At 47.6% G+C, this 24,984-nt stretch overlaps 2 protein-coding genes across 4 annotated transcripts; one reads left to right on the plus strand and one right to left on the minus strand.

The window, feature by feature from the left end:
- Positions 1-5,787: 5,787 nt before the first annotated feature.
- PARP16 (poly(ADP-ribose) polymerase family member 16) lies at positions 5,788-14,464 on the plus strand. 3 transcript variants are annotated; one of them, XM_083474890.1, is made up of 8 exons: positions 5,788-5,929; positions 6,409-6,503; positions 6,863-7,069; positions 8,620-8,757; positions 9,713-9,919; positions 10,372-10,543; positions 11,689-11,830; positions 12,574-14,464. In XM_083474890.1, the coding sequence occupies exons 2-8, from the start codon at positions 6,501-6,503 to the stop codon at positions 12,713-12,715; spliced, it is 1,011 nt and encodes a 336-aa protein (XP_083331016.1). In that variant the 5' UTR covers positions 5,788-5,929; positions 6,409-6,500; the 3' UTR covers positions 12,716-14,464. The 3 variants fall into 3 exon arrangements, with proteins under 3 accessions (XP_083331016.1, XP_083331018.1, XP_083331017.1); XM_083474891.1 differs by having other exon boundaries at positions 5,881-6,060; XM_083474892.1 differs by lacking the exon at positions 6,409-6,503 and having other exon boundaries at positions 5,825-5,929.
- Positions 14,465-14,769: 305 nt separating this feature from the next.
- Positions 14,770-23,648, minus strand: LOC310693170 (gonadotropin-releasing hormone II receptor-like). The gene is made up of 4 exons (XM_083474893.1): positions 23,378-23,648; positions 19,457-19,975; positions 17,904-18,105; positions 14,770-15,932 (listed from the first exon to the last, which is right to left on the minus strand). Exons 2-4 carry the CDS (start codon positions 19,970-19,972, stop codon positions 15,526-15,528), a joined length of 1,125 nt encoding a protein of 374 aa, XP_083331019.1. The 5' UTR covers positions 19,973-19,975; positions 23,378-23,648; the 3' UTR covers positions 14,770-15,525.
- Between the last annotated feature and the right edge of the window lie 1,336 nt (positions 23,649-24,984).

Consider the following 24,984-nt stretch of genomic DNA (forward strand, 5'->3'; position numbering starts at 1 on the left):
GGAGAGCAGGGGGACACCCCAGGAAGAAGGGTCCAGAGAGGGATCAGAAAGCAGCAGTTGGAGATCGGGACCCACGTTCCCAGCCGGGAGCAGCGGGGAAAAAGGGGACCAGATATCGGGCTCCGGAGACTTTCAGAAGGAGGGAGGGCATGAGTCAGGAGTAGTCACGCCCACCTCGGGGAGCGAGGAAACGATCAAGAGGAAAGTGGAGAGTTGGGCGCGCGCGCCAAGTTCAAATGTAACGGAAGCTGGCGCAGTCAGCAGCCCAGAGAGTGAACCGGGTCCCAAAGCCCGCCGCAAGGAGGCGGAAGGGTCAGGGGGGTCCGCGTCAGAAGAGAGTAGGAAAGGAGAGACCCAGGGGGGCAGGAGGACCCAGAGACGGAAGGAAAGGCGCAGGAGGTGGAGCAAGGCTAGGGTATTAAGCTGGTGCGCTAGAGGCGGAGACTCAGACGGGTCTTCGTCGTTCTGACCTAGAAGAAGTAGGGCTGCACGTTGCAGTTTGGAAATGGAACCTGTAATCCAATAAAGACTCTTTGAAACTGAACGCTGGCTGACTTGGTCCTATGTGAGCTGGGACTGGGCGGCAGCCCTGACAAACATGAACAGAACAAAAGAAAACACGTCCATTCTGTCAGCGTCTCTGAGCCGACTGAGAAAACGAAAGGAATCTCAGAAAACATAAACATCCTGTGAACTAGGACATGCGCAGACTCTGTGTCTCCCAAAGCCTGCTCCCTTTTAAGGTGGAACGGAAATATCCTAACAACACCTTCCTTGTTCTCTTCAAATGGCAATGGCACCAGAGGTGCCGGAACTCAAATATCTTCTGGAAATGTAAAGAAAAAGAAGGCTCCTTTTATCATAAAGTAACAAAAGCATTCTGGGAAATGATATATAATGAATTGAAAAAAATGTTTAAAATAACTTTTATTTTAAAAACAACAACAACCAAGGGCTTTTTTTATTAGGAGGTGCTGAAATTCCAAGGGAGCAGAAAAGATTTTAAATGTATGCGACGACAGCTGCACGGATGTTGTTAGCCCAGAGATGGAAGGGAGATAAAGTCCCTACGAGAGAAGAGTGGCAAATCAAGTTGATGGACTATGCCGAAATGGCAAAACTGACCGGAAAGTTCAGGAACCAGGAAGGACAAAACTTTAATAAGGAATGGGATTTTTTTTATAATTTACCTTAAAGACCACTGTAAGCAGTTGAAAACATTAGCAGGACTGCAATAACACTTGTAATGTAATGAGAACTATGGACACAATGCAGTTTTTAAAAAGCTTGGATTATTGAAAAAAGATGCAGTAGAAAAGATTTAACAACAGAACTCATGGAGGAGAAGGTGGGAAGTCCGGAGATTTGGAGGGATATTTTAACTGTGGATATGTTGCGGTGTGATTATAATTTTAAATATGTAAAACCCAAATATTGTGTGTGTGTGTGTGTGTGTGTGTGTGTGTGTGTGTGTGTGTGTTGGAACTGAGTTCCAGCAAGTTCCAGCTGGAAAAAAAGCCATAAATACCACTGCCATTCTAAGAAAACGAGGGGGATGTTTGGGCCGGCCCAATCCTTAGGCGCATTGAGACAATTGCCTCAGGCAGCTGCCATTGCATATATATGTGCTAAAAGGAAGGATAATTTTTCTGCATTTGTCTTCTCGCCTTCCAGGTTGCTGCCCTTCAGGATTCTCTGCAAGAAGCTCTTTCTGCCTGCAGTGCAAAGCAATTCCTTCTATTTCCTCTGCCTTGATAGGAGAGAAGGCAGTCAGCTCCCCGAGTTCTGCCTATGTAGTATGGAGAAAAGGCCACTCTATCCCACTGCCTTCCCAGATCTCTTCTCTCCCCAACACCTCAAAAGGAAATGAGGGGTGCCCAACATACATAAGGATAGTTACCAAGATTAAGACTGAGTTGCATTATTCATTACCACTGTTAAATAATTCAGTGAGGGAGAGAGAGAATAAAAATCAGCACTGAATTCGGTTGTCATGAATATTCCTTCTTGGATCGGGGTGAGAAGGTTATGCACTTGGTACTCTAAACACCATTGAAATATTGAATAATATCTGTATGGTGGTTTCGTGCATCCATCAAGGAAAAGTGCTATATTTTCAATGCCTGCCTTAGTTATTCAATATATTCCTGGATCACTAGACCTTAACCCGTCTGCATTTTATGACACTGTATTTTAATTTTAGGTTTTTAAAATGTTTTAGTGGCATAGTAGTAGTATATTTCTTTCAGTCAATGTGGTTTATATTGATGGTTTTATTGCATACTTGAGGTTCACTGCAATAAGATCTAAAAATGTTATTAAATAAAATTATTCTTTCTTCTTTGCCTTTTGCACAAACCCTCACAAGGCGGCATAAGATGAAAGTGTTGAAAAGAAAAACAGTTGAACAAACACGACACAACAAAACCCCTCAAATTGCCTTGGATTCCAAAACTGGCCATTCAGAGTTGAATATGATGGGTTGGATTTCCATTACAGAATCTCTCCCACAGAAACTCTTTTGACCCTGAAAAGTGGAATCTGGTTTCATGAATGAATGGCTATGTGCTATGTGTTACATGCTAATCAGTTGCCCAGAAATTGTTAATGGGGCACAATCTGGTGAAAGTTAGGTGCAGCCAATTCTCTGTGAAAATAAGCCAGGATTGTGGAGTCACCTCAGATTTAATGCTTTTCTGTGGAATCGGTTCACACAATCAGATTTCAGTCATTGTACTGAGTTGGGCTGGGCAGCCTGCGACCCTCCAGATGTTGAGCTACAGCTGTGCTCTAGGTATTCTGTCTTGGTTAGGAAGCCTCCAACCCTTGTCTTGCTTTTCTTGGAAGGAAGATCTGATACCCTCATGCAGAGGATATCATCTGCAAAGCTGCTGGATGCAAAACGGAGCCCACCATATTTGCTACACTGATAAACCTTACCAAGAAGGCCTAGAGAAATGCGTGGGGATTAAAGAAGAGTGGAAAATATTTATTGGATAAATGGAAAATAATTGTACACCGCTGAGAACGCTGGCAGCATTGAGAGTAAATAATATTTGATTGATGTAAAAGTGGAAAATTGATTTGAATGGTTATAGTAAAATATGCAGGAAACTATGATATGTAATACGAACCATGGAAGGAGAAGAAGGAAAGCCATTGGATATTTTAAAGTTTGTAAAAAGTTTAATTTCAGATGTAGAAAAATGAAAACTCAAGTGTGTGTGTGTGTAGAGAGAGAGAGAGAGAGAGAGAGAGAGAGAGAGAGAGAGCGCTTTGATTGGATGATTGGATCCTTCTTCTTACCACAGAGTTTTCTTGTGTGATTGATATCATTGCAAAAACCTTTGTTTTTTTCCTTTCCCACCCACGGTGAAAACTGCCCCCCTCCCTTCACTCTTGCCCTCAAGTTACCTGAACCACATCAACTAGCTAGCTGAAATTACTGACTTGTCCCAGATGCCACCTCTTGTTGCCTTATTAACTTGCATTGCTCTATTTGGGGGAGGGGAAATCGGGGGGGGGGGCAGGGGGGAAAGATGTCAGCTAGGAAAAGAACCTTCTCGTTGCTATGGAAAGATGAAGGCAAGAGCTCAATGCTCCACACTCTTCCTTCACCTTCCATTTCATTAGTTGCCTCTAACAAGGCAGGACCCGTTTGTCTTCCAAAGAGACTCTGCTGCCCTCAACAGGCAGAAACAGCGCACAAGTTTGTTCTTACTACATCAGGAGCTGCCTCACTGAACCTGCATCATACATGTAAAGCACATTCTGGCAAACTGTAGTTTGCTACTCCTACCCTTAACAAACCTTAGCTGCCAGGATAAGAACATAAAAAGAGCCTGCTGGATTGGCCCAATAACTGATCTTTTAAAGCCATCCATTTTGGTGGCCATCATTGCCTCCTGTGGGAGTGAGTTCCAAAGGTGAACCATGCACAGCTTGAAGAAGTACCTTTCTTTTCTGTCCTGAATCTTCCAGCAAATCTTTTGCCACACTGTCCTTCTGGGATTCTATATATCAGAACATGTTATTATGCTTGTGGGCTATGTAGCTGCAATCTTACTTCATTTACCTGGTGTGAGTTATTCCCACTGAGCTGCTTCTGAGTAGACGTTATACAGTGGTACCTCAGGTTAAGAACTTAATTCATTCCGGAGGTCCGTTCTTAACCTGAAACTGTTCTTAACCTGAGGTACCCCTTTAGCTAATGGGGCCTCCTGCTGCCGCCACACGATTTCTATTCTCATCCTGAAGCAAAGTTCTTAACCCGAGGTACTATTTCTGGGTTAGCGGAGTCTGTAACCTGAAGCGTCTGTAACCTGAAGCGTCTGTAACCTGAAGTGTCTGTAACCTGAGGTACCACTGTATTGCAAATCCATGGAAAACACTGACCGCCTACTCTTCTGTCAAATACTATCAAGTATTGCTTGCTTGCGTGGCTGATCCGGTTAAATGTTAACTGCTGCTGCATGTCAGCTGCCAAATTTGGTCAAAAATTCACCGCTAGGAGTCAGATAGAGTCAGACTCTTAATAAGTGGCTGAAGCAGCTCCTGTAATGAGCAAAGGTTACAACATACAGGCACTTTATAGTTTAGAAAAAAGGTGAGCAACTGGGGAACATGATAAGAGGAGTAAAAATTATCAGACCCTCCAAGTGTCCCTATTTTCCAAGGACAACCCTGATTTAGAGAAGCCGTCCCGGTTTCTGATTTGATCCCCGAATGTCCCACTTTTCCTTAGGACGTCCCTATTTTCATCAGAAAAATGTTAGAGGGTATGGTAGAATGTCTCTATTTTCATTGGAGAAATGTTGGAGTGTATGTAGTTATTTGACTCCAGAGCTGTCTGAAGGCAATCCTGTACAGGGAAGAGTTGTTGTTTTTTAATGTTCAATGTTTTATTGTGTTTTTATCTATGTTGGAATCTGCCCAGAGTGGCTGGGGCAACCCAGTAAGATGTGTGGGGTATAAATAGTAAAATTATTGTTATGGAATGGGATGTCCTTATTTTCATCGGAGAAATGTTGGAGGGTATGAATTATGCGTGCATGGGTGTAGCCAAGGGGCGCAGACAGGAGCTGCCCACCCAGATCAAGTTAAACAATAGAAATACTTAACTAACTGACCAGATACATCAGTTTTGCCCACCCCATGCATGGCATGAAGTAAGAGGATGGAGGACGTTTCTCTCTCTCTCTCATAACACTTGAATTTAGGGCCATCCACTGAAGCTGAATGTTGGAAGATGCAGAACAGACAAAGGGCAGACCTTAGTTAAACTATGGACTTGGCACCACAAGATGCAATAATGACCATTAAGTTGGATGGCTTTAAAAGGCGGTTAGAGAGAAACTGACGAAGTATAAGACTGCCAGTGGCTGCTGCTGCCGCCCCTGCTTTTTACTGATTTTTAGACAGCCAGGGAACATAAATTGATGCTGAAGGCTTACTTCTGAATTGACCTGGGCAGGATTGTACGCGCCAGTTAACTGAACGCTCTCCACGTGAAAGAAAGGTCAAGGCTGAAGCTTCACTTACTGCTACTGAGCATGCTCAGGATTGGATGAGGGCAGGACCAGGGCCAGGGGTTGAGCTTCATTGTTTATACTGAGCATGCTTAAAATCAGGTAAGGGCAAAGTGTGGCTTCATTTGCTGCTACTGAGCCTGTCTAAGAATAAAGGCCGGCAGGTGCTTCTAGTGAGCATGCTCAGGATGACGTAGTAAGCAAAGGCATGGTAAGGGTAAGGGAGGCGGCTCAGCTCCTGCCACTGCGCACGCTCATAATCAACTGCTGGCACGCCTGCGGCTTCAGCTCCTGCTACTGCGCATGGCTGAGCTGAGCTGAGCATGTTCAGTAGGAATTGGGAGGGCCTCTTCTCCTCTTCCACCTCAGTGAGAGTCGCCTTTTGCTGAGTAGCCCCTGAGGTAGGCCGGAGGGCGAGGGGAAGGCTAAAGACCACACACACACAAATGTCAAGGAGAAAGGGGAAGACGCTTTTTTGGCAGCGTGGGATCCTGCCCGTTTAACAGCTGCCTTACAGGCAGAAGTTCAACAGGTGAAGCTTGGATGCAAACGATAAAAACAGACCTGTTGGGCTTCAGCCCGTCACAGAGCTGCTGAAACACTTGCTTGCTAGGCAGTTGTATCTTTTGATTTGTGTTTCCCCACCCCTCAAAATACTTGCAGACTGCCATATTTGGGTCGGTGGGGTGGGGCTGGGTTTTCCAAGCTGGAAGGTGCAATGATGCAGCTGCGCAAAGTCTCACCTGTTGAATGCCTGGCTGCCATGTGACGGTTTAAAGGGTAGAAGCGTAGCCTCGGGCGGCCCCAGTGAGGGTAACTTTAATTCTGAATGCTGCAGAGTGTGTTTTATCATCTCTTTTTTGTTGTTCTTTCAACTCAGCGTCTGGGAAGAGTAGGATCGCTGTTCCCTGGGAAACGTCTGTTTGCTTGTGGGGATGTTTGCTGGAGACCTTATGGCCTGGTTTGCATGACATGGTAAGCCAAACGGGGACTTTTGAGGACTATGCAAATGTGTGGGTTCCCAGACAGGAGCGCTTAGCTGCTTGGCTTCTCCCTGGTATTATTCCCCCCACCCCACCCCGATGCCGAGCTTGTCATCTGAACCAAGACCTGTGAGTCTAGGTCTGGATGACGTGCCAAACACTCTCTTAGCTTGGTGCAGCACAAGAGTCAAAAGACGAGGGAAGGAGGGAGCAGAATGCCTGGGAATGCCTCTCCAGGAGGTAGCACATTTGCTTGGTCCCAGTAAGCTATAGCCTGGCTAATGGTGTTGTGTGAACCAGGCCTCTCCCAACTCTTGATTTTTCTAACTTCCACCTGTGTTTTAATGACAGGAGGGCCCCTTGGCAATGCAGGTGCCGGCTGCCGGGGTTGCGGGCCTCCGAGAGCGGGTGCGAGAGGCGCTCAAGGCAGATCTCTTGGCTGCAGACCTGAAGTGCAGCTTCTTCGTCTCTGCCCTGCAGAGCTACAAGCGCGATTCTGTCCTTCGGCCCTTCCCAGGACTCTATACCACGGACGAGACCAAGGATTTTGAGGCTTTGGTGAGTAGGTGGTGGGCTCTACTTCACTGGAAGTTTTTAAACAGAGATTGAATGGCCAGGAATGATGATGATGATGATGATTGCAGCAATTCCTGCATCGCCAGGGGTTGGACTACATGACCCTTTGTTGTTTAATCGTTTAGTCGTGTCCGACTCTTCGTGACCCCATGGACCAGAGCACGCCAGGCCCTCCTGTCTTCCACTGCCTCCCGCAGTTTGGTCAAACTCATGTTTGTCGCTTCGAGAACACTGTCCAACCATCTTGTCCTCTGTCGTCCCCTGACAACATGACCCTTTATATGCCTACAATTCTATGATTCTATCAGTAATTATTATTATTCACACAGCGCATAGTTCAACTAGGGAACTCATGAGAGGGTCTTGTCCCTGACGTTGCCTCTGAAATGCAGCTCAAGGCCAGGAACAAGCTGTTCTCCTCCCCAGCTTGCAGGGGTGGGAGCAGGAATTTCAAAAACAAGCTTCTTCCCTACCCGAGCTTGGAATTGATGTAGGGGATGGGAGGTTGTTTTGCCTGGTTTTCTGCTTGTAAGGGGCTTTGAGATTCCTGCATCTAGTTGGACTGGATGACCCAGGGGGTCCCTGCGAACTCTACAATTCTATGATTCTATTGAGCACCTGGTAAATTCCCACCCAAAGTAATCCCAGCATCCCTCATGGTTTAGGGCAGTGGTTCTCAAACGGTGTAGCAAGCCACACTGGTGTGGCAGGAGAGGATGGCAAGTGTTTCGGGAAAATCAAATAAACATTTAAACATCTCATTGTAGTGTAGCGTAGCGTAGTATAGCATCGTATCAATTTTATTATTATTATTATTATTACAGTGGTACCTCTGGTTACGAACTTAATTCGTTCCGGAGGTCTGTTCTTAACCCAAAACCGTTCTTAACCTGAGGCGTGCTTTCACTAATGGGGCCTCCCACTGCCGCATGATTTCCATTCTCATCCTGGGGCAAAGTTTGTAACCCGAGGTACTACTTCTGGGTTAGCGGAGTTTGTAACCTGAAGCGTTTGTAACCTGAGGTACCACTGCATTGGATATACAACCAGAAACAGTACCCCTTTCTGCAAATATCTTCCCATTCTAAGCAGACAAGGGTACCCAGGAGTCGTTAGAGGAGTGATGTTTCGTAATGAAAGATAGTTGAGCTCGGTTGTGTTCTAAAAGAATTCCACCCTTGCCATTTGTGGGGTTGTTCACAGTCCCACCATGCTTGTGGAAATAAATGCCACCGGTTATGAGGATCTGTTAGATGAAATGGTTCAAGTTTGATGGATTGAGGAGAGAACAGGAAGCTCTCTCTCTGTGTGTGTGTGTGTGTGTGTGTCTCCGTCCATGTGGAGTTTGTGTTCCAAGGGGGCGAATAAGAAGGTCTATAGGGTTTGTCCACAGGGATTTGCTTGCCAGCTAATGCCCTGAAGACGTGTGTTGGAGAAGTTGCCTTTCTTTCACCACTAGGGGGGTCTCTGACTGTGTGAGATGCTCAAGGAAAGCCAGCAACCCATGTTTCTCTCTTGTTTCTCTCTCTCAGCTTGCAGATACAAATGCCTTGGTGGGCTTGAAAGAGCTGCTTGAGTTGGCCCAAGATACAGGCACGAGAGGCTGGGAGTTGCTGGGCTGGGTTTTGTCTTCCAAGGCCCTGTGCATACACAGTACAAGCAAAAAGGAGGTGAGAAGCGGCGCTGGCGACAACCCAGTTATCGAAGGTGTGCAAATGGATCCAAGGAATATTGGAGGTGTCAGGGGTGTCAGCAATCTGCATCTGGGCACAGGGCTGCGGGGGAGAGTAAGCATGTTAAAGCAGAATCTGGACAAATGGGATAAATTATTTAAATTATTTTTTGGACAAAAGAGAGGACCTGTGAGGTGGTTAACAGATGGCAAAAATGCAATGCAGGAGCGAGTCAAACCTATAGCATACACACACACATCATTTTTTTCTCAAATGTTTCAAACCTTTTCACATTAACCATCAAATCAACTAATTACATTGCTTAGTAAGTCAACTCCGCACCCCCTCACCTCAACAGTGTCTTTGCTCAAACCTCTTCTACTACAATATATCCTCATCGATTACAAAAAGTTAACTGAGCATCAATGAGCCAAAAGCCCAGCAGGGGAGACACTGAAATCTCAGAGGTTACTGAATGCCTTTTAAAAATGCACAGCCTCCTGCTGGCTTCAGCATGGGCCAGGGAAGAGCTGGGGCAGCCCACTGCTTGCAGTATTACTGGGGTACATCTTGTTAAGTGGAGTCCCAAGACTTGGGGGAAGAGCCTTAACTCAGTGGTGGCGTACCTGCTTTGCAGGTTCAATCCCTGCCTTCTCCAGGAAAGACCCGTGCCTGAAATCCTGGGCAGCTGCTGCTAGTCCGTGCAGACAGTGCTGACCTAGATGGGCCAGGGGAAAACAGCTTCCTATGTTTCTTAAAGATACTATTTTACTTCCTATGGGGATGATTTCTGCCTTTAAATCAGCTTTTGCCAGCCTGGGGTCTGCCGGGTGCTTCAGAGCACAACTTGCATTAGCCCGGGGACTGGTGAGAGTTGTAGTCCAAAACATCTAGAGGGCACTGGATTCTCAAAGCAACCCAGTAACTTCAATATATTTTATTGGCATTGAAGTATAAGAAGATCCAGGAACTGACAGGAGTGCCCTGTGTCCCCGTCCCTGCACCAGACTTCCTGTTTGAAATCACTTATTCCAGTCAAATGAATGCCAAATTTGAAGAGACCAAGGCGGGACGAGACCTCATCTATGCATTCCATGGGAGCCGGCTGGAGAACTTCCACTCCATCGTGCACAATGGGCTACAGTGCCATTTAAACCGGGTAAGGTTTGAGTCTGAGTTGTATTTCAGAATTGAATACATTTCACATCTGGCAACCAGTTCTGGTTTCAGATAGCATATGGGTAGGCGATGACTTCCGAGGCCCGTTTGAAAACCTCAGCATTCACTTCCGGGTTGTCGGCTTTCGGGTTCTGAATTGTTCGGCTTCTGAAGCGTTCGACAACCGAGGTTCCACTGTAATGTATTTAGCGTTAGCTCTGGAAGTGTATACTTGATTCTGGCCATACTAAGCCTCCTGATGTATATTTTGCTCTAGGCTGCTTAGCTTGGTCAGAAAGCCGCCACCAGTCAGTTCAGACTGAACTAGGTCTAAATCAGCTTCCTAAAACGCTTCTAGGAATGAGACAGATTTGCTGTGATTGGATATGTTTGAAATGGCTGGCTGCCAGCTTGCAGCCCAGTTCATGTGCAACCCCGTCCTGCTTTTTCTAGACCTCCTTATTTGGGGAAGGCACCTACCTCACCAGTGACCTGAGCCTCGCTCTCCTCTATAGCCCCCATGGCCTCGGCTGGCAGCAGAGCCTGATGGGACCGATCCTCAGCTGTGTTGCCGTGTGTGAGATCATTGATCACCCAGATGTAAAATGCCAGGTGAAAAAGAAAGGTGAGTCTAGAAAAGACTTGACTCGGCGCAGCTGCTTAGGCCCCCAGCTCCCATCAGCCCCCAGCCAGCAGAGCCCTGCTCTCATCAGCCCCATCCTCGGTGCAGCTGTACTGGCAGGTTCTGATGGGAGTTGTAGGCTACAACATCTGGCACCAGATGGATAGCTCAGTTGGTTAAGAGTGTGGGGCTGATAACGCCAAGACTGCAGCTTCAATCCCCATATGGGACAGACAACTGCATATTCCTGCATTGCAGGGGGTTGGACTAGACCAGCCTTTCTCAACCTGTGGGTCCCCAGATGTTGTTGAACTACAACTCCCATCACCCCTAGCTATCAAGGCCAGAGCTCAGGGATGATGGGAGTTGTAATCCAACAACATCTGAGGACCCACAGGTTGAGAACTGCTGAGCTAGACGATCCTCAGGGTCCCTTCCAACTCTACGATCTGGAGGGCATGCAGTTGGGGAAGGCAGGGCTGAAGCAGCCTCACGTGTGATCAGATCATTGGTCCATCTAGCTTGGCTGGGCAACATTTTGTCTCTCGAGAGCCTTTCAGGAACACCTGCTGGAGGTGGGAGGAGCCAGAGTCAAAAGCCAGCAGTGGGAGGGGCCAGAGTCAAAAGGAAGCAGGCCACCGCCCCCTTTTTCTCTAGCTTTTTTCTGACACCCCCTTCTCTTCTTCCCTGTCCAGTAGGCAAGAGGATCAGATAAGCTCTGAACTGCTGGCTTTTGAAATTGCACCGAGGGCCATGTGACGTTAGAGTGAGGGCCACCCTGATCTAGCCCATTACCGTCTCCTGTGAGGCAGTGACTCTGAGAGAGAGAGAGAGAAAGAATGGTCACTCCAAAATCTGTTGCTTGAGGCTGTGAGAGATGCCCTGCTTCAAACCCCTGGAGAGCTGCTGCCAGTCAGAGTAGACAGTAGTAAGCTTGATGGGCCAGTGGTTCGACTCGGTATCAGGGATCTTCCTGTGTTCCTTTGAGATGCCTGCACTTTACTCAGAAAACAGACACAGCAATTCATGGGGCACATGGCAAGACCTGTGCTGGTGACAGGAACTGATCCCTTTGCCCTGAGACCTCCAGTGTGGTTGTATCTTTCACCTCCTTGTCTAAGAGGTCCTCTTCTGCTCATTTTGACCAGATTCTAAAGAAATAGACAAGAAAAGAGCCAGAGTGAGGAACAGCGAAGGGGGTGACGTTCCCCAGAAATACTTTGTCGTCACGAACAATCAGCTGATACGGGTGAAGTACTTGCTCGTCTATTCGCAGAAGCAGCACCGGAGGTAAGTGCCCTTCTGCCACCCTCCCTGCCCCCAAATACCCTGACCAGGGGTGCAAGTGCTTTGTAAGTTCATCTGAAAGCGTGTGCTTCAAAAATGCAGGAAAACCTCTAACATGACGGACAGGACTGTAAGGGATGAGTGTGCAAAACAAGTTGTTTTGCAGTGTTGGCATTGCTCAGAAGACTTCTGCACAAACACAAAAAAACACAGTTCGCTGCTTTGGTTGCAGAAGTTCAATTTATCTTTTTGTTAACTTTTGGAAAAATGCATATGCAGAATCCTGAACACACACACATTGTACACATAGTAGTATTTTGACATATATATTTTTGCCAGTGGTCTTCAGCACGGGCAACCAAAAGGGGACAAGTATTCAAATGACAATAAAACAGCTTTCAAAATCGGCCATATGAAAATACATTAAAAATGCACACATTGAAAAGACACAGTATGTGCCCAATGGGCCAGTGTGTCTGGCTGTTAACCAGAAGGTTGGCGGTTCAAGCCCATCCAGGGACAGCTGTGAGCAGAATTCCTGCATTGCAGGGGGTTGGACTGGATGATCCTCAGGGTCGCTTCCAACTCTACAATTCTATGTTTTAAAAGAGCTATTGCGGCCATATCTAAACCAGCAGCAAAGCTTTGGCCTGGGCATATAATCACATTGCGGGGGGTAGGGGCTTTGAAAAGTTGCGCCTCCTTGTGGCTGGATGTAGTTATCGCTGTCTCTTTTTTCTCTCTAGGCCTGCTAGCCAGTCGTGGGTCTCTAAGCATCGCTTCGCTATCATGATGAGCCTGTATCTGCTGCTGCTGGTTGCCATTGGGGCTAGCAACTCCCCAGCTTTCCTCTACTATTGGAACAGGATTTTTGACTTAAAACAATGAACTTGTGGGGATGGGACAGGGCTGCCGACCCTCACCATATGCCTTAATATTGAGCAATCTAAAGCCTTCATGAAACTTTCCACTCTGAAGCTGGGGGAGGGGGCCCTCTGGGGACTGGGGAATGTTTCAGCTGCCTTAACTTTCCTGGCACAGCTATTTCATATCTCTCTGGTTTTGCCTTGCTTCTCTGAACACGAGTCAAGTAGGTGGACCCTCCTTAGCTTAAAGATGGAGCAGGACGATGCAGGTGACAGGAAGTGCAGAAATCCTGCAGAGCAGGGACTGGCAAGACTTAAGGGTGGGGGTGGGCTCCCATGTCTGCAATCACTAGCAAGAGCTTCAATGCCCTGTGCAAGTAAGGGTGATGTTCTTCATCTAAAATCTCCCCCTTGCACTCTTTTCTGATTTGGGCATTGGAAAGAAATTTCCTGAATTCTCTCTCTCTCCCCTCCCCTCCATAGTAACCATATAAATGACGGAAGAGCTGGGTCAGAGTCAGACCAGATGCCCTTTTGCCCAGCAGCCCTTCTTACAGTGGCCACCTGTATGCCCCAATGAAAAGTTTAGAAGCAGGACCCATGTGCACTTTCCTGCCTGACTTGTGATTGTCAGAAATTGATGCTGAGGCAATCCCTAGCTAGACAGACTCATAGTCTGACCTAAGGCACCTTCCTGTGTCCTGATTTGGCCCAAGGCAACATAAGAGCCCTGTCAGAGGAGGCCCAACTAGCCCACCTGCCTGTTCTTGCAGTGTTCAACCAGATACCCCTGAGAAGCATGCAAGTAGGAATGAGCGCAACTCTGGGTGTGAGAAAGAAGACAAGAGACCCCGTGTCCCTTGAAACATGATTTCCACTCCAGCATTTGCCTGCCAAATGCCCAAGTCAGAAACACGTTCCCAGTCTGAGAGCAAAGGCATTCAGTCTGCATCCTGTTGCTTCTCCTCAACTGCTGGGCTCCCCCTTCCTTTGTGCTTTTCCCTGTTCCTCTTTCTCTTGCTTCTCCCTGTGACCAGCCTGCTGCCGCCCTCCTTTCAGCTGGTTGGGGCTTATCTTGTGGGAACACCTTCCTCAAAGGGGGAGAACCATCTCTCTCCAGAAAGTCCCCTTTCCCCCAAAGCGAGGCAAAAGTGTGTGGAGCAGCGTCTGCCCTCAAGCAGAGAGGCACAGGTGGCTCTCGGAACAGCAATCTGATCACCTGGCTCAGAGGGATGGGACCCTGGGGCCCTCCAGATGTTGTGGGGCTCCAGCTCCTATCATCCCTGACCATTGGCCCTGCTGGGGAGCTGCTGAGAGTCTAAGAGCCCCTGCAGGAGCACAGGGTTTCCACCTGTGATCTGACTGTAGGAAAAAACCACACGCCGGCTGAGCACTGGAAGAGATATTGCAAATGGCAAGATCATCTCCGCTGCAGCTCAGGACGGTAACACCTGTAAGAGGCAGAGGGTGGCTCAAGTTGCGAAGGTGGAAAAATAAGTAAATGGACTTCTTTTGGTTTGGACTTTGCAAAACAGACCTTCTGGGTGAATTTTGCATTTGCCTTCCTTGTTTTATTCTGCGTAGCAGCCGCTTTACAAACCACACACCGAGGGCAGTTGGTTCGAGTCCCCTCTTCTCCACAGGCCTTTGGGCAAATCACTTGGTCAACACCAGCCCTCCATTGATAAAATGGGAATTGTGGCGGCCTACCTCGCAAGCTTGTTGTAAAGGCAATTGCAATAAAGACTCTCATGCACTTTGAACATTAGAACTGCGGCATATGCGTGGTAAGTCATGACGCTCCTATTTTGAGGGTGGGGAGAAGGCTGCCCTGAGACACTAAGCTCCAAGGAACTGTTCATCTAAGCTCCCAGGGACTGGGCTGGGTCTTCGTATATGCTAGTGGTGGGTGGGGGCAGAGGGAAGAGTGGGCAGGCCAACACATTTGCCTCTTAACCCTGGGGCAGTTGGGTACATTCCGGCCATGCCAAAGGCAGAGGTTTCTGGACGCACCCACTTACCCATCTTCCTTCATCCAGGCAGTAATAATAATAATAATAATAATAATAATAATTAATAATACAACAAATTTTATTATATGGTCACAGACCCAATAACGGTTAATAGTAATAATAAAACTGCTACTAGAACAAAAATCATGCTACCCCAAATAAAGCATAATATAATTTCTGAAAACGTATCCAATTGGCCTAATACAGCTTTAAAAATTGACATTGCACAATGTGTTGGGTCTCAAGTGGCCGCATTTTGTTCAGGATGATTGTGGGACACAATTCGACCCTCCCCACTCCCAAATGTTTAACAACAGCTTGACATCTTAAATTCCATTTATGCTGAGGTCTCAGTACAAATGGGGTTTTAGAATCTGAATGCCCCACTCAGTGTTTGCTGGGGCCTGCTTCATACATGCCTGTCCATCGCTTGATGCCTGTGGCATAAACTGGTGACTTGCGTGTGCAGGAACTGTTCGACCCATTAGCTCAGTGGCAGAGCATCTGCTTTGCATCCAGAAGGCCCCGGGTTCCAGTCGCAGTCATCTCCAGGCACAGTTGGCGGCAATCCCTGCCTGAAATATTGGAGAGCTGCTGCTGGTAAATGTGGACGATACTGTGCTGGATTCACCAAGTGTGTGACTTGGGATCAGGCACCCTCCTATATCCCTAGATCACCTTAAACCTAGTGCAGCTTAAGAGAGTTGGTCCAGACATTTAGTCCTCAAGTGCAAAGTTAAGACAGGTGTAGCAATTCAGGTGTTCTGCCTGCATAAGTGGGCTCACCCTGAGTTTCATCCCTCCCAGAGGGTTTTCCCCTCTAGAACACAGTGTGCATAGTCCCTCCGTTGGAAACACTTGACGGCACCTGACCCTGGTCATGAGAGTCTTTATGGTTCATCTCTGAAACAGATGCAAGTTTTTTCTCCTGGTGGGCCACCGTCGCTTTCAGGTTCCTGATGCACAGTTTCATGTCCTCTCGAAAGGACGGGGTGTAAAGGCCGTAGACGATGGGATCCGTACAAGTGTGCAGCAGGCCGAAGAGGAAGAGGAAGTGGTTGATGTACTCCGGCATTCTGCGGATCATGTCAGGCTGGAACCAGTACCACAAGCCCAGGAGGTAATAAGGGGTCCAGCAAACGATGAAAGAAGCCACAATCACAACCGTCATTCGGAGTGTCTTCATTCTGGCCTTGGAGATGTGGTCGTCCTTCCCTCTGGCGAGACCTGTGGGAGAGGCTCAAAGGAATCAGTTGTGGGGCAAAAGGTTGCTCTCTTCTGAATGAAATGCACGTCCCACTCTGGGCTGGAGTGATCCAAGAGCAGGTGGGGCAGATAAAAACAAGACGGGGCCCCTCTGGACGGGTGATGACGTTGTTGCTTTGCAGTTGTATTCTGTATAGCAGAGGTTTTCAACCTTTGAGTCCATGGCTCCCTTGACCAACTACATTCTTTCTGCGGCTCCCCTGTGGGGAAACATGCTCTGAGCCTCAGAAGCCCAGTTATGTCACCCCTTGCTAGGCTTGCCATACGTCAGGAAAATTCCAGACATGTCCTGGTTTTCAGGTGTAAAAATGGTGTTGGGGAATTTTGCTGAATCGGCAAAATGTCAGGGGAAACCCAGATGTAAAAAAAACCCCAACTTTGTGGGTTTCAGGAATTTTACTACTACTTGCCTGCAGAGCCAGCAGTCCCTCACTCCTTTTCGAACACCCTCCCTTGTGGAGTGTTCCCTCAGTCTCCTCTTGCTCCTCTCTCCAGGCAGCTGCCGCCACTGCCCCTGGTCTCTGAGCCGCCACCCCAAAGAAAGGTGCCTCCTCATGCCACCCCACAGGGGCCTAGGAAGAGGGTGCCCCTAGCTCTAGAAGTCTGACGGAGACGAACCGAAGGGGAACCCCGTTGTCAGGCACCATTCACTCGGGGAGCTTGTAGCCAGGGCTGTTGTAACAAACAGCTACACAAGCCTTTGGGAGGCAGAGATGCATGAGGGCATCAGAGAAGGGAGGGAAGGAAAGAAGGACAGAGGCCATCATTCAAGGCACCTCAGGGTGCCACAGCACACTGGTTGAAAACCACTACTGTATAGGGTTGCCAGGCCGGGAGCATCCCAGACCCTGAAATTGCAGGGGCCAAACCTGAGCTTCAGGGGCAGCCCCTGGTGAGTCTTCCTCTGTGCTCCCTTCCACCACTGAGCCCTGGAAATGGAGGTTAATTGGGAGAGGGGTGGAGGAAGAGGAGGAGGACAGATCCCTCCAGGTAGTTGTGCAATACTTTGCAGGCTGCTCCTGCTGGACTGAAGCTTACAAGATGCACACGTAGTCTTAAGTCACCTGGATATTCAAGCCCTCCCCTGGAGGGGGCCAGGCAAACCTGGAGAGTTCAGGTTAGTCCCAGAGGTCTGGCAACCCTATTCCTGTAACATGTCATCAAGGCAATACTAGTGCATTAACAGTGGATTTATACTGGACAATCCACACACCAATCTGCTTTAGTAGTCATGTGACACTTCCCCAACATTACCATATTATTGCCATCCTGTGCTATAGCTCACCAAAAGTGGGACAAAAAAAATTAATTAGACCAGAACATTTGTGGCATGAAAAGTTTCAGGTTTTCTGCAGGAAGTTATGAGACGTGCACTGACTGGAAGCAAAGCTGAAACTTTTTCGGGTGAAAACAGTATCGAAAGTATGATTGTATATAACTGCCCCAACACCAACATGAGCACAAATCATCATGAATGTGCAATAAAAAAAGACTATCTGGAGGGGCCCATAGAGCTTTTCCCATTGGAGACATGGGTCTTCAAGTGTCTACCTTGTTAGGGTTCACTGTTGTTATAAATGCATTTGCTGTGTTTGTGTTTTTAACTGCTTTTAAATATGTGCAAATTGCCTTGAGACAATTGTTCAGAAGGCGATTAATAAATCACGGGTGGTAATAGTAATAGTAATAATAGGGGGGCAGGGGAAGGAAAAGTAGTAGTAGTAGTAGTAGTAGTAGTAGTAGTAATAATAATACAGGCACAATCCTCAGCCATTTCATAGCAATAAGGTCAGTGCCAAACCATGAGAACAAGCCAGAAAAATGGAAGGCTGTTTTTCAGGGGAAGAGAAACCTTTCGAGAAACTGGAAAAACACAAGCCGAAGGGCATTTCATTGTTCCTACCCAATGCAGTTGAGGGGAGGCCAACTCACCTTTGTTAATTTTCAGCTGCTTGCTGATCTCAAATAAGATGCGGACATAGCAGACGACCATCACGGTCAGCGGGGTGACATAGAGGGTGGTGAAAGTGAACATGTTGTAGGTGGTCTCCTGCCAGTGCTCTCTGAAACTCCCATGCGTCACGCACTGGGTGAAATTGACGCCCGGGATGGTGTAGAGGTGGAAAAGGAAGAGCTGAAATGGAAAGGTAAAACAGTCTAATAATATACACACTTAAATTAATTTGCACACATGTATTGGTTTGTTATTATATTAATTATCAATGCATTATTATTTATCTACAAATATGCAGCACTCTGAGATTTGAAATACTGCACGGTACATAAAGGCTTGTAAATAATGCATAATGACACACACACACACAAATACATTCAGGCAGCTAAAATAACCCACTGTAAAAGAAGGCATCTGTTTTCCCCCTTCTCCCTCCCCGCCCCCAAATAAATGCAGGATGGGAAAAGGTCAGAAGGATGAAATTGGTAATAATGACATTCTAAATGCCAGCATTCTCCGTTTCAGCCTTCATGCTCAAACACTGCATGATTCAGAAATCATGTATCTAAGGAAGCTGTTCCCCATGAGGCTGCTTTTATGGAGTGTTCACACATTATGTTCTACAAGTGCACAATCTCTGTGTACCTCTTTACACAAATCCTTGAGCTGTGCATTCAGTGTGCAATCTGTGCACCTGTGTACTCACTAACAGAGATGAAAAAATGAATAAGTGTATACTCTGTCACACAAACGCTTGTAAACATGTACAGACGGCTTGTACTTGTGTTCTGTGCAGTGCATGAACAAGCCTGATATATTTGGGGTGTCGTGTTTATATTTCTGCTACAAACGTTGTACTTCAGTATCCTGGCTGATGAAAATAGTGACATTACCCCAGCAAAATACTCTGTAAGATCCCTGCAAGAACGACAGAGGAAGCGAATTAAATAGGCAACTGTGGCGATGCACCGGAATGTATACAATCTCTTACTTGGGTTCTGGCATTGTGGGGAGGGAGGGAGGGAGGGAGGGAGGGAGGGAGGGAGGTGCTTGTTATTGTTTGGTTTTGTATTTCTCACTGTATTCCATTACTGTTTTGTGGCTTGGTACAATATGTGCAAGACGCGGGTGGCGCTGTGGTCTAAACCACAGAGCCTAGGGCTTGCCAACCAGAAGGTTGGCAGTTCGAATCCCCACAATGGGGTGAGCTCCCGTTGTTCGGTCCCAGCTCCTGCCCACCACGCAGTTCGAAAGCACGTCAAAGTGCAAGTAGATAAACAGGTACCACTCCTGCGGGAAGGTACCGGTAAATGGCGTTTCCGTGTGCTGCTCTGGTTCTCCAGAAGCAGCTTAGTCATGCTGGCCACATGACCTGGAAGCTGCACGCCGGCTCCCTTGGCCAATAAAGCAAGATGAGAGCCACAACCCCAGAGTCATCCATGACTGGACCTAACGGTCAGGGGTCCCTTTATCTTTACCTTACAATATGTGCACCTCCCTGAACAAGCCTTCTGTCCTAATGGATTCCTACCTGGGGAGCGGCCAGCAGGATGCTGAGGATCCACGCGACAGACAGCATGATCCGGTTGCGGCGGCTGGAGTTAGCAAACGAAAAGGGGTGCAGGATAGCAGAGTGCCGGTCCAAGCTGATCACCACCAGCACCAGGGCTGCCGAGTACATGGCAAAGAGCTTGAGGAAGTTCAGGAGCCTGCACAGGGCATCGCCAGCATACCACTGGACTGTGATATTCCACACAGCATCCAGGGGCATGACGGTCATTGTGACCAGCAAGTCGGCCATGGTCAGGCTCAGGATGAGCAGCTGGACGTGGGACTTCCGTCTCTTCCTCGTGACGCTGTACAAGACGGCAAGGTTGCTGCATGCTGCAATGACGAAGAAGCAGCCCGTGATGACAACTCGAGCTTTGGCAGCGAGTGTGAAGGTTGGCTCCACCCAGCCCTTTGGGCAAACCACAGATGCAGAGATGTTCTCATCCACAACGTGGCATCTTTGTGGGTGATTCATCAGGTGTTCTCTGTCTGTCATTACCTGAAGAAAATCATCATCATAATCTATTATTATTATTATTTAATTTATTGGCTCTATCTATCTGGGGATGCGGGTGGCGCTGTGGGTTAAACCACAGAACCTAGGACTTGCCGATCAGAAGGTCGGCGGTTCGAATCCCCACGTCAGGGTGAGCTCCCGTTGCTCGGTCCCTGCTTCTGCCAACCTGGCAGTTCGAAAGCATGTCAAAGTGCAAGTAGATAAATAGGTACCACCCCGGTGGGAAGGTAAGCAGCGTTTCCGTGCGCTGCTCTGGTTCTCCAGAAGCGGCTTAGTCATGCTGGCCACATGACCTGGAAGCTGTACGCCGGCTCCCTCGGCCAATAAAGCGAAATGAGCACCGTAACCCCAGAGTCGGCCACGACTGGACCTAATGGTCAGGGGTCCCTTTACCTTTATCTATCTATCTATCTATCTATCTATCTATCTATCTATCTATCATCTATCTATCATCTCTCTATCATCTATCTATCATTTATATGTTATACACAAATAACATAACATGGCATCCCACCACCCCCATAACAGGTATTGGGTTGAATGAATCTCATCGGTCCATATGGGTTATCCAAATGTCCAGGATATAATGTTCCAGGTACAGTACAAAAGTCCTAGAATCATAGTACTGTAGAGTTGGAAAGGACCCCCAGGGTCATGTAACTCAAGCCCCTGCAATGTGAGAATCACAGCTAAAGAATCCTCGACAGGTGGCCATCCAACCTCTGCATAAAACTTCCAAGTCCACCCACTTCTCAGGTAGTCCATTCCACTCTTGAACAGCTTTTGTAGTTGGAGTCAGTCAGGACCCCACCTCCACAGACCAGGGGAAAGGCCTGCAAGGCAGGGAGCAGGTTTTCCAGGACTCACAGCTGACATGGTCTGGTTGGCCACTGTGAGAATGGGATGCTGGACTAGATGGGTCACTGACTTGGTCCAGCAGGTTCTGATTCTAGCAGAGAGAAACACAGTAGTGTGTGTGTGTGTGTGTGTGAGAGAGAGAGAGAGAGAGAGAGAGAGAGAGAGAGAGAGAGAGAGAGGAGTTTGCTGGATTATTATGGAATGGGGCTGATAGACAATTCCCAACCAATGACATTGTTTATTTGGATGATAGGTTTGGCAGGGAAGGCTGAATCTGGAAGTTGGGGAGGGCAAATGGACAACCCACCAACATATGTATATCTAAAATCAGCAAGGTAATGAAGATGAGGGCATCTTTTGAATGCGCACCATCCTGCCAATTCTATCTTCCCTTCTGCTCAACATGATGGCATCCATAATTATTCTCAAGCTCCATCGTTGTTCACAGATGGGAAGAACAGGTTATGTGTGGGTGTTGGCTGACGTACACATACACGCGCACAAACGCACACACACATCCTTTGCGAATCCGGGAAAAAAATAGGTTCTTAATTAAGATGTCTCTTAATTAAGATGTTCTGATCTGGCAAGGGAGATTTACGTGTCTAGCCAGCAATATAGTCTTCAGCCCCCTAGTGAGTTTGCTGGGTGCACCTGAGGCATTTCAGATGCTCAGTCCGTCATGGGGCTAGGAGCCAGGCACAACGAAGTGCAAGGAGAGGGGGATTGGGGCCTGTGTCTTTAATAGCAGTCAGGTATGGAGTACTGCCATAAGTTCAACAGTGGGGTGGGGACTTGTTTGGCTCCACAGGTCAAATCCTTATGAGGATCTGCTTTGTGGGGCCAGATTTGACAGGTGGGTGGCTGCCAATCACATGACAGCATACCGGGCCACACCACCTCCCTTGCCACCCACTCCACCAACCCTGCTCCGCACCCTCCTTAACTGTCCCTGAACTCTGGTAATTTGTTTATTTATTTTTTATTGCATTTAAATCCCACTTTTCTTCCAAGGAGCTCAAGGCCCCTTCTTCTCTTCGTCCTCATTTTATCCTCACAACAATCCTGCGAGGTAGGTTAGGTTGAGGGACTATGGCTGGCTCAAGGTCACCCAGTATTATATGTCTCCTGCTGGTCTGAACAGAGGAGAGAGAGAGAGAGAGAGAGAGAGAGAGAGAGAGAGAGAGAGAGAGTAGCAACCAGCCCACTGACTCTGGCATGAGACTCACCCACTTGGGCTGAAATAAGTCCGCCCCCCCCCCCTGCTTTAATTTAAAATGTCCTATGGCCCCATTCAGGCCCCGATTCCTGCCTCCCCTTCCTTTCCCTGGTTCTGCCCTCACGGTAGACACATGACAGCCTCTAATGTGATTCTGCACAGGTCTACTCAGGTGAACCATGAATTTCAATGGGACTGAATCCCCAGCTGAGCAGGCATAGGACTGCAGCCTTAGGAACCAAGCAGGCAATCCTTGAAGCAGAGCCAGTTTTGAGAACTCAGCGCTTACTGCATCTCAATCAATAAAATGACGTACTGAGCTCAGTTCTAAAATTCCAGTAAGCGAACGTAAAAATCCCAGTAAATGCCAATTTAAATCTGAGTGCATACTCATGGCTCCATCAATCAGAACTTCCAATGACAGTCCATCTGAGGGAGTTTGCGCCACTGTCCAACGGCTCTTATTGCCAGGAAGTTCCTCCTAATGGTCAACTAAGGCTGCATAGACACCAAGCATTTAAAGCACACACACACAAAACACACACACACACAGCTACAGTTACCAGCGTCCTTAACAAACGACAGTTCCCTGGATTCTTGGAGGAGGGGAACATGCTTTAAATATGGTAAAATGTATGCCTCCTCACCAACAACACTCCCCTCTCCCTTTCGAATTAGAAAAAATAAGAATCTACAGCATCACACGTCACACACCTATATAATAAATGGATGATATCAATAATCAGAGTGGACAGTTTGATATCACCCAAGCCTAATAAAAATATGAGCCATCATACTTATTTAGAGAATGGGGGCTGCAATAGCTGTACTAGGGGAGAAAGGGGTAAGAAATGAGAAAAGGAGTCAATGATAAAGTAAAATAAAACGACTGTTTTCTGTCGATAGTTTTAAATACATTGAGAGTAGGAATTCTACCGTTTCTATACAGTACAGAAATATTAGCAAAACAAAGGACGCTTAGCTATCTACTTCACATATATAAATAAGAGGCTAACATGCTTTTGCTATCATGTAAGTGAAATTGGAAATAAGGGACTTTTAAAGAAATCAACTTTTTTTTTAAAAAAAAGAAAAGTAGGAAAAGGACCAAGCTGATCAACAGCCCGACCCTCTCTCTGCATAAGAAGACAATTTGGCCCAGTTCTACGGGGTATTACCCCCAAGTTAAGAGCCCCATCATATTCAGACTCTTTCTCCCGTAATTGGCAAGTCTCTAAAACAAAAGTCAGCAAGGCATTTCAAAGGCAATCAGGAACCCAGTCCCGGTCCGAGTCCCGCTATTGTACCTGCACATGTCCTTGAAAGGAGAGACAAGAAAAGGCTGCCTGGTTTCGTTTCCTTCCCCGGCTGGTGCCAAGTCTTACCAACCGGCTCTCCGCAGTGCCCTCAGCACCGCATTTCTGTTCCTGGGTGGCATCTGAGACGGGAAAGGTGAGCTGGGAAGCTGGCAGTTCTGCCCTAGGACTTTCTCTGCAGGCAAGGGAGATGCCATCCCAAGAGTCTCTGCCTGCCTCGGCTCCTGCCACCGGCTTTGGAGTCAGCCGCCTCCAGGCCCCCCCTTAAGCCTCCCCCCAGCTTTGCGGGAAGCGCAAAGAGGCTTTGTCAAAGCACAGAGGCTGTGAAACTGTGCAGAGGACACGATGCCACAACAGAGTGGGTTTGCAGAGAGCGCTTCAGGCAGGCAGGCAGGCAGGCAGAGATGCTCTCTGCAGTAACAGGCAACATTTTAGGTTATATGCTTAGTGCTGCCATTCAGGTTGGCAGATGTAGGAAGAAATCAAAGCTAGGGACATGCACAGGGACTACTGCCCTCCTCCACTCGCTGCCCCCCCCCCCACTGCGCCTTGAGTTTAGGACGGGGAAGATACTGGCTTCGCTTTGAATTTTAATGCAAAGCTGGCGAATTCGCACTTCCTAATTCACACCACTAGCTATCCTTTGAAATCTGCACCGACCCGAATGTTGCGATGCAGGTATCCGACCGATGGATATGTCGGAAAATGTGGATCTTAGGGGGAAGTGTGCAGGAAAAAGGTTTCTGTCTGTCAAGGTAATGTACGAAAATGCATTAGCCTAGGGGGAATTGCTTGCAGAATTGTGCATGGAAATATGTATACCTTTGGAGAAATTTGCACTGAAATGCTGGTGAATTTTCATGAGGAGATTAAAGAAAAATTCGCAGACTTCGCTGAGTTGTTTTTTTCCCTGTTAGAAGACACCCCCCCACACACACACAATTCCCCTCACGGAGCTACGATTTCCAGAGTGGTTTAACAATCAGCCCCACTTCTGGGAATTCACCACCCTGAGCAAACTACAATTCCCAGGTTTCTTTGCGGGAAGCCATGACTGCTTACAGTGGGATGATACTGCTTTCTGTGTCTAGTGCAGATAGAGCCAAAGTTTGGGGGAAATAATAAGCTTTTAATTTTTAATGGAAAGGTTTCCACCCAGCCTGCCTTCAGGTCACCTGCCTGCCCTGTGCCATTTCACCTCTGGGCCCTCTCCTTATTCAGTTCCTCGACTTGCCAGTGCTCCTAGTGACCCCCTGAGACCACCTTTCCCACACACTGCCTCCTTGTCAGGTGTTTGGCTGCTGTTTCAGGCAGGGATTTTCCAGCCCTATCTGGAGATGCTGTTTTATTGCACCTGGGGCCCAGATCTTCTACCACAGAGCAACGGTCCTTCCACACAGGACGTGGCTGGCAAGATGTTGAGCAGTCTTCACTTGGGTCCATTCGCTGAAATGCTTTGCTATTTAGGTGCTCCATGGGAATGCCAAGGCAACTTCTATTGGCAGCATGGGGCTGGGTTTGGTCTTGTCTCAAGTGGAGATCTGGAAGAAGGATCTGATTGATTTGACTGTCATGCTCTTAGTTTTCAGCTGTTTCGC

This window comes from Podarcis liolepis (assembly GCF_965112155.1).
Source record: "Podarcis liolepis genome assembly, chromosome: 14".
Taxonomy (NCBI): Eukaryota; Metazoa; Chordata; class Lepidosauria; order Squamata; family Lacertidae; genus Podarcis; species Podarcis liolepis.